Source organism: Schistocerca nitens, chromosome 5, assembly GCF_023898315.1.
Source record: "Schistocerca nitens isolate TAMUIC-IGC-003100 chromosome 5, iqSchNite1.1, whole genome shotgun sequence".
Lineage (NCBI taxonomy): Eukaryota > Metazoa > Arthropoda > Insecta > Orthoptera > Acrididae > Schistocerca > Schistocerca nitens.
The window spans coordinates 764,228,303-764,238,083 of NC_064618.1; the positions used below are offsets into that span (position 1 = coordinate 764,228,303).

Consider the following 9,781-nt stretch of genomic DNA (forward strand, 5'->3'; position numbering starts at 1 on the left):
TTCGCATGCGGCAACATACACGGACACCGCTCTACCCGTTGGGGCAGGTTATATACAAGCAGGTCAAGTTTGCGTTTCAAATACAAACACTGGAGATCAGCAGGGCAGTCGATATCGATTCGACCGTAGCGTAAATCCAACGCGTCAGCCTGCATGCTGACTAATGAATGGCAACAGACAAAACTGCTGTCTGGACATTTCTGCCTTCTGAATCACACAAACACTTATACAAACATTTGCTGTTTTCGCAGATTTTTTTGCTTGGAATATTCATTAGGCAGCAACACGCTGATGACCAAGTACACAAATTTTGCAACACTAATAAATACGAGATGAAACATGAAACTGTGCTTTTATTGTACTGTTATCTACAGGATACCAATGTAAGAGAACACTGATGTGCTGAATATATTTATTAGTTTAATTTCTGTTATTGTCACGACATTATTCTAAGCACAGTTCATTGTGGAGATGTAGACTTTAATGTAAACATCAAGAGTGGAAAAAGGTAATATGGAGCAGTGGACAGGCATTGACGTGCACGGCAGATAACAAAGAATTTCAGAACAATAAAATTATGCTCGTAAAATATATTTAATAAACGACTTACGAATATATTTCCTTCGTTGTTCACAAGATCTAACTAGATTATATCTGACTACTACACACACTTGTAAAATGATGTGCTCATAAAATAGGTTTAGTAAACTATGTAAGAACCCACTTTAAGAGAGCTACGTACAACATTTTAAACTTCTAAACTCGTATAAAACAACAACAGACGAAATTCAGACTGTATAATATATTTATGCCTTGTCCTCTTGAGTAATAGCTGCCATTCAATAACGTTTAATGTTGTACTTCAATGAGTATAAAAATTCTGTAAGTATAAAAACTACCACTTGTCATGCACTAACAACGAATATATTACAAACATTACAATTCAACGATGTATGTGAAATTACTTTTGTACGATTTCGACGAAATTTATTGCAAGACGTAGCGATGAACGCCTCCACACAACAAAGTAACTACGAGTACTATGATACTGAATCGCGCCCCTTAGGCACTGCGTGTTTAACTCCCATCAACACACACATGCATTAAATTAGCGAAAGTTGTAAGAGGGAAAGGCAGAATTCGAATTCCGTACAGGAATATTATTGCAAGGAAAAACACTCAGACAGCAGGCACGGACGGATGGAGCTTCTTCTTCTCGCCGTCGTCTAGGCGCGCCTGGTCTATTATAGAGACCGAAGGTAGGCCGCAGGGCAGATCCAGCAGGTCGGCTTCGTGGTTCATTATCATTTCTGCCTCGCTTCTTATGCGGTGCAGTTTGCTCCCGTAAGCCATGTCCGCCTGGTACGCGAGAACGAACGTCAGCGGCAGCAACGGCGCCAACACGCCAGGTTTCCTGCTACGCCGGTAGCCCGCCACCATCCCCATGGTAGCCAGGATGTAGAATGAGCCGAACCAGTACAACTGCTCCCTCGCCCGAGCAATCTGCATCGCCATCTGCCGCTCCCGCATGAAATTTTGCATGTGAATATTCCGCTCGACGGCGACTTTGTTCATTTCTGTCATGAACTCCTGGTTCCTCTTTAAGTTCGCGTCCATGGATCTCGAGATGAAGCCGCCCATTTTACGAGCGTTTCAGCGTTACACGCGGAGTTACTGCACAATCGCAAACCGTCGAGAACACTGATTTCAAAACTGCATCGGCTGCTCAGCCCGCGCGCGTACTTGCGATAAGTGATACACGGCAGCGTCGAACACAGATAGCGAAAGCAGTGATGCCACTCGATCAGATGTGTCACGCCCGCACCGTTCAGCGCGAAGTGATATGCGGTACTACCTGCCTTAGTGCATCTATCTCGCGCAGGCGCACAACGCGTCGTAGCTTCCTTGTCATTGCGCTATTTATTAGTTTCGGAGCTGACGTGTAGATGGCAGTGGCGCAGTGGTTTGCCTCTGGAGTCGATCGTGCCAGCCGTCGGTGTACATGGTTGCGCTTGGCACCGTGAGATAGCACTGGCGTCAAGTTTCTAAGTATGTAAATGTCACTGCAGCCGAATTTCGTATAATTATCGCTATGTTGCGACGGAAGATGTATACATGATCTGCTACACGGTTGCGTAGCCTCATAACGTCGCACCGCTATGTCGACTGCTGTAGTGACGAATGTGTAGCTGAGCGGCGAAATATGTATAATTCCCTTTTAGGTCATTAACTCAATAAAACACCACGAAACGGCAACAGAAATCTGCTACCAGTAAATCGTCACAAACTTCACCCCAGCTAATGTCACCGTTATCTGTACGACGTGTATTCGGCTGCAAAAGGAACTGGAGCATGTATAAATACGTGAAGGAATTTGCGGTGTTCAAATGGATGCCTGCAAAGCGAAGTTCTGTGAAACGTTGCAAAACTGCGAGGCGAGCGCTCTGAAGCAGTGAGTCATTTGGCGCTGATGGAAAAACCGGCAGTCGACGCAGAAACAGTGCACCGGTTTGATGCTACCGGTCTCTCAGGCAGATCTTGCGTCAGAAGTCGGTTTCACGAAATGTTGACTACGCGAAGACGACAAGCGCAAATAATAGGGCGATTATTCCAAGAAACATTTCCGTATGTCAGTATTTGTCACTTCATTATCTTCGAAACTTTAGTTTCACGGTCGTTTTGGTAAAACCGAGAGTCAGCCTATCTGGAGCGGGGGAAAACGATTTCTTAAGGTATATAATCAGACCGGGTGTTTTACTGCCGCCTTAGTCATAAAACTACGAAGCGAGTAGGAGACTTTTTAAATCTAGCACCAAATACTGCTATAAAACTTTAGTGTATTAGTTATAATAATATATTTTGCAATAAATGACAAGCGGTACACGGTATTTTAGGCTGTAACACTTGGAAATTGGAAACGGTCAAATTGATCATCTTAAAATTTGGTCTGTATAGAAGTCAAAATACTGACTCGAATTATTCTCAGAAGAAGCCGATGTCGGGGAAGAACAGATGGGATACGATAAATGTAGGTACAAGAGATGCAATACTGACTTATGTTAGAAGGTAGATTCAAAGAAAGCGACTATGCCTTTAAGCATTTGTTGATTGACAGACGGCTTTTGACAGTAGTGACAGAAGTACACTCTTAAATTGTATAGATAGCAGGGACAAAATGAGGGCGAAAAGTTATCTTAAAGTTGTTCAGAAACCGGACTCAAGGTGTAAAAGTTTAAGGACATGAAAAGGACGCAATAGTTGTGGGGTGAGACAGGGCTGTGGCTTCTTCACTGTGTTATTCGATCTGTACATTGACCAAGCAGTAATGGTAACAGGAGAAATTCAGAAACGGAGTTAAAGTTAAGGGAGAAAAAATAAATTTGTTGAGGCTTGCGGATGACATTGTAATTCTGGCAGGGGCAGCAAAGGGTTGCAAGATCTGTTGAACGAACTGATAGTGTGTTTAAAAGAGGTTACAAGATGAACGTCAATAAAAGTAAAACATAGGACTGTAGTAGAATGAAATCGGGCGATCCTGATATAATTAGATAAGGAAATGAGACACTAACCCGGCCGCAGTGGCCGAGCGGTTCTAGTTGCTTCAATCCGGAACCTCGCGACTGCTACGGTCACAGGTTTGAATCCTGCCTCGGGCATGGATGTGTGTGATGTCCTTAGGTTAGTTAGGTTTAAGTAGTTGTAAGTTCTAGAGGACTGATGACCTCAGATGTTAAGTCCCATAGTGCTCAGAGCCATTTGAACCAAGCCATGAGACACTAAAAGCAGTCGATGACTTAAGTTACTTGGGCAGCAAAATAACTGACGATGGCCGGAATAGAGAGGATGTAAAATGCTGATTGGCACTATCAAGAAAAATGTGTTTGGAAAAGAGAAATTTGTAAATATACATACATATTATAACTTAAGTCCTCCGACGCGTATTTGTGTCTATATGTGAAGACTAATATCAGGAATTGCTATAGAGATTTTGATACAATTTTCACTGATAGACTAGTTCACGAGAAAGGTTCGCTACGTTATGCTAGGCAAGCCGTTCGGTCGTAGGTATAGGTTGGTTATAACTAAACTTTCGCCACTTGAGAGGGCCCCCCCATGAAAAACGAGTCATAATAGGACAATGAAACATTGTGAAAACATTTGTAAGGACATACGGAAGAGAAATAACGAAGAAACCGTTGAAAGAAACACCTTTTCAATTTCAAAGTGTGAGGGTAACGAACCTTCCTGGCAGATTAAAACTGTGATCCGGACCGAGACTCGAACTCGGGACCTTTGCCTTTCGCAGGCAAGTGCTCTACTAGCTGAGCTACCCAAGCACGACTCACGCCCCGTCCTCACAGCTTTACTTCTGCCAGTACCTCATCTCCTACCTTCCAAACTTTACAGAAGGTTCGCAGGAGAGCTTCTGTAAAGTTTGGAAGATAGGAGACGAGGTACTGGCAGAAGTAAAGCTGTGAGGACGGGGCGTGAGTCGTGCTTGGGTAGCTCAGCTGGTAGAGCACTTTCCCGCGAAAGGCAAAGGTCCCGAGTTCGAGTCTCGGTCCGGCACACAGTTTTAATCTGCCAGGAAGTTTCATATCAGCGCCCACTCCGCTGTAGAGTGAAAATTTGATTCTGTGAGGGTAACGTTTGTAACTGCGTACCATGTTTTCGTTCCAGGTTATAAACGTTGCTCAATGTGACGACCATCTGCATCGACGACAGCCAGGAAGTTCGTACGGATACCATTTCACAACGGTTCGCAGCAGTTTTTGGAAGGTGTACCGTGGGATATTCAGCTGTCGTGACATACCTCTTGCACTGCTTGAAGATCGCACATTGCCTCCAGCGTTGTCAATAATGGCAACAGTAACTTCTTCAACAATCAGTTGCGCAATTAGTCGTCGGCCTCTCCAAGGAGCAATTACCAAATCGCCAGTAAATTCGAACATATTGAATCCTGCCTTGGCGTCGAATTGTGGGGCCTAGGAAGCATGCCTTCTCGGATCGCTAGACAATATTCAAACAAATCGTATTGAGTTTTATTACAAAATGAACAATGACAATACTTAACTTTGAAAATAACACAGAAGGGTTGCAAGCAAAGGGCGACATGCAAATAAGAAATCTCTTCAGCACATACAATTCCTAAGTCGCTGGTCTTGAAGTGCGTGATCTTGACGCTGCTATAGAAGTACGCTGCGACTAGTCGGCGCGGCACTTTTATGTCCTCTCCATTTAGAGTTCGCTGCCGTCGCGTTGTCGTCCTGGAGAGGGGTTGGTCAGCGTGCAACTGGCGGACGTCTTCTTCAGAGCCCTCTTTGCTCTCTCGTTTCCTGCTGGTGTGCAGGCGCTTGACTTGACGCCATAACAGAACCATGGAGGTGAAAATAAGAGGAGTTGTCATGACGTCACAAAATTGAAGCCGACCCAAGTGAAGATCCGCCACGTTAGCTACCCCAGAGCATTCGCTTCTGGTGGTTTGATTCCGTGTAGTTGTGAAGTCTTTTGATAAAAAAAAATGCCGGCTTGCGTCGCTTACGGGTGTACTAATCGCTCTGATTGTAGTCTAAAGTTTAAACAAATCACATTTCATTCGTAAGTAGACTTATTTAAGCGCTATTTTCTTATATACAGGGAGTTACAAAAAGGTACGGCCAAACTTTCAGGAAACATTCCTCACACACAAATAAAGAAAAGATGTTATGTGGACATGTGTCCGGAAATGCTTAATTTCCATGTTAAACCTCATTTTAGTTTCGTCAGTATGTTCTTCCACCTACGCTCAATGGAGCACGTTATCATGATTTCATACGGGATACTCTACCTGAGCTGCTAGAACATGTGCCTTTACAAGTACGACACAACATGTGGTTCATGCACGATGGAGCTCCTGCACATTTCAGTCGAAATGTTCGTACGCTTCTCAACAACAGATTCGGTGACCGATGGATTGGTAGAGGCGGACCAATACCATGGCCTCCACGCTCTCCTGACCTCAACCCTCTTGACTTTCATTTATGGGGGCATTTGAAAGCTCTTGTCTACGCAACCCCGGTACCAAATGTAGAGACTCTTCGTGCTCGTATTGTGGACGGCTGTGATACAATACGCCATTCTCCAGGGCTGCATCAGCGCATCAGGGATTCCATGCGGCGGAGGGTGGATGCGTGTATCCTCGCTAACGGAGGACATTTTGAACATTTCCTGTAACAAAGTGTTTGAAGTCACGCTGGTACGTTCTGTTGCTGTGTGTCTCCATTCCATGATTAATGTGATTTGAAGAGAAGTAATAAAATGAGCTCTAACATGGAAAGTAAGCGTTTCCGGACACATGTCCACATAACATTTTCTTTCTTTGTGTGTGAGGAATGTTTCCTGAAAGTTTGGCCGTACCTTTTTGTAACACCCTGTATAGGCTACTTGAAATTCTGATGCACTGTAAAGTTTTACATTATGATTTTATTTCTGTGATTTGACTTTAGATTTCCTATCAATCCCACGCGAAGAGCTCTCTGGAGGTGAGAAATACACTTGGTTTTCATTGTTTGGTTATTCCCAAGTAACTGAAAAGTCCTGGCAAGAAATAGCCTGGAAATGGGGACTAATGTTTTAAAATGCAATAATTTAATATAAAAGTAATGTAACTACATGTAGTTAATTAAATCTTCAGTAAAATGTGTGGAACACCTGTTACAGTGGTTAAATTATAAGTACTTAAAGGGTTACATATTTGTTAAAGCAAAATTCCCTATCTAAGTCCAGGCTATCTATATCATTACATTAATCACTGTGTTGTCGTGTTACCCTGTAAATTGCTGTTATTTGCCACACTGAATGTCACTTGGTAGGTACAATTTAAAAACAAAGCAGATGTGTCAACTACAAGGGGCCTGACAATCTTAAATTCAGTTCTTTTCCTTCATAATTTAACGAATCTTTCGCTTTGTTGACATGACAGTTGGCTTGTTTATATCATCCCTCATACACCTACGGGACACCAAACGAAATAAGGTAAATTTCTTGCTAACCTGAACATTTAAAATTTGCATTTGACTTGAAAATGCAACGAATACAAATCGGTGCCTCTAAACTATCAATCATTGCTTTTGGAGTTCGGCCTTTATCAATTATAGACACAAACACAATGAAAGTGAATATAAATGGATTACGAAAGCACGCTTTTCATAGCACGAACTCCTCTTCTCGGTTATTCGAAGAGCCGCGCGGGATTAGCCGAGCGGTCTTAGGCGCTGCAGTCATGGACTGTGCGGCTGATCCCGGTGGAGGTTCGAGTCCTCCCTCGGGCAAGGGGGTGTGTGTTTGTCCTTAGGATAATTTAGCTTAAGTAGTGTGCTAGCTTAGGGACTGATGACCTTAGCAGTTTAAGTCCCATAAGATTTCACACACAGTTGAACATTTGGTTATTCGAAGTGTATAAACAAAAAGGAATTACAGTACTGAGGCCAGAAGCGTCATATTATCGTGTCGTATTACTGTATCGAGTACGCATATAAGACCAGAAAAACGTTTGAGGTTGCGTTTCTTACGCTGTGTTGTTCACTAAAACAGTGTAACATTTACTATATAAAACAAATATCGCGTGCACACGACAGAAATAAGGAAGAAAAAGCAATTGTAAACACTCGTCTGCTAATGTTTTGGGAAATCCAAGATGGCGGCAGGCCCCGCCCACTGGCTTCAAAACAATGTACAGCTTTAAGTCTGTAGCGCCATCTCCCCTTATTCTACCTCCATGAACAGAACACCCGAATCATGTTCTTACGCGTTCGGTGCGGAAAGCGAACCTCTACGTATTCCTTTAATGGGTCGACATTCGCGAAGAGCAGCAACACTATTGCTGTCGTTTCGATAAAACGGCTTTACGAGTAAAGCCCTGGCAACCTTTTGTATAGCCATGTTGACTGTCTGCAACTGTACCGCACACGGATGCTTGTGTTTCAAATCTACGTCGCCATACCACTACCGTCACCTAACGGCAGGTCACGACATTAACACTATTAGCACCGCAAATCCTGCAGCGCACAGTCTGAACATCATACCTATAACGTTGGGTACCTATACGGTAGATCTACCCTGTCTCAGGTAGTGAAAGTTTGATTATAACCACCCTCTACTTAGTGCCACCAGTCTGAAAATGTTGGTATGGAATGTAGCCTTATACAGAATAAACATAGATGATAAAAAGTTCGAAAAAAAGAAACAACTGACTATGCTCTTGAAAAATGAAAAAATAGAAAATTTTCATAAACAATTTACAGACATTTTTAAACACCTTTATCCGAAAATCAAGAAAAACTAAAGTTTTCATACAAAATCGGCAGTGTTATGGGCTATGAGTAAATAATAGTGTGTGTATTAACGTTCTAGGTAGCATGCCTTACCAGTCAGACAACTGGGGATTTTGCTGTGGTAGAAACAAACACATCTATTGAACAATACGATCCCATTCTGCGGGGACCAGTTCAACGACCTGCCGAGTAGAAATGGATAGCACAGTAGCGAATGCGGAGAATCGACTTACAAAAGTAGTAGGGACTCTGTTTCAGCACTGTTCTGCAAAAGTTTGTATCTTTCCAGTGTTTAGATCAGCGCAAAAGCGATGACGCACCAAAGAAAAAGACGAAATTTTCGGTGAACTCTGTGTCAAGCATGCTGTGTGTCTGTGTACGCTTTTCGGCGATTGCTAAAATCGTGGTATTATTCATTATCGTCTCCACGTTATGCTAGAACGGCCTGAAAGTGCAAGTTAACGAAAACATCGGTGCCATCTCTGGTCAAAAGTATCCGAACACCCTATGTCATGAGGAACTGGCCACGAGAAAGCTGTCTATTGACACATAGTCAACATGGGTTTAGAAAACATAGTTCCTGTGAAACACAACTAGCTCTTTATTCACATGATGTGTTGAGTGGTATTGACAAGGGATTTCAGATCGATTCCGTAATTCTGGATTTCCGGAAGGCTTTTGACACTGTACCACACAAGCGGCTCGTAGCGAAATTGCGTGCTTAAGGAATATCGTCTCCGTTATGTGACTGGATTTGTGATTTCCTGACAGAGAGGTCACAGTTCGTAGTAACTGACGGAAAGTCATCGAGTAAAACAGAAGTGATACCTGGCGTTCCCCCAAGGTTGTGTTATAGGCCCTTCGCTGTTGCTTATCTATATAAACGATTTGGGAGACAATCTGAGCAGTCGTCTTCGGTTGTTTGCAGATGACGCTGTCGTTTATCGACAAATAAACTCATCAGAAGATCAAAACAAACTGCAAAACGATTTAGAAAAAATATCTCAGTGGTGCGAAAAGTGGCAGTTGACCCTGAATAACGAAAAGTATGAGGTCATCCACAAGAGTGCTAAAAGGAACTCGTTAAACTTCGGTTACACGATAAATCAGTCTAATCTAAAAGCCGTAAATTCAACTAAATACCTAGGTATTACAATTACGAACAACTTAAATTGGAAGTAACACATAGAAAATCTTGTGGGGAAGGCTAACCAAGGACTGCGATTTATTGCCAGGACACTTAGAAAATGTAACAGACCTACTAAGTAGACTGCCTACACTACGTTTATCCGTCCTCTTTTAGAACACTGCTGCGAGGTGTGGGATCGTTACCAGATAGGACTGACGAAGTACATCGAAAAAGTTCAAAGAAAGGCAGCACGTTTTGTATTATCGTGAAATATGGGAGAGAGTGTCACAGAAATGATACAGGATTTGGGCTGGAAATCGTTAAAAGAAAGGCGTTTTTC

The 9,781-nt window shown here is 42.8% G+C and overlaps 1 protein-coding gene across 1 annotated transcript; it reads right to left on the minus strand.

The window, feature by feature from the left end:
- Positions 1 to 365: 365 nt before the first annotated feature.
- LOC126259489 (plasminogen receptor (KT)) lies at positions 366 to 1,870 on the minus strand. Its single transcript, XM_049956328.1, has one exon. The coding sequence runs from the start codon at positions 1,639 to 1,641 to the stop codon at positions 1,180 to 1,182; it is 462 nt and encodes a 153-aa protein (XP_049812285.1). The 5' UTR covers positions 1,642 to 1,870; the 3' UTR covers positions 366 to 1,179.
- Between the last annotated feature and the right edge of the window lie 7,911 nt (positions 1,871 to 9,781).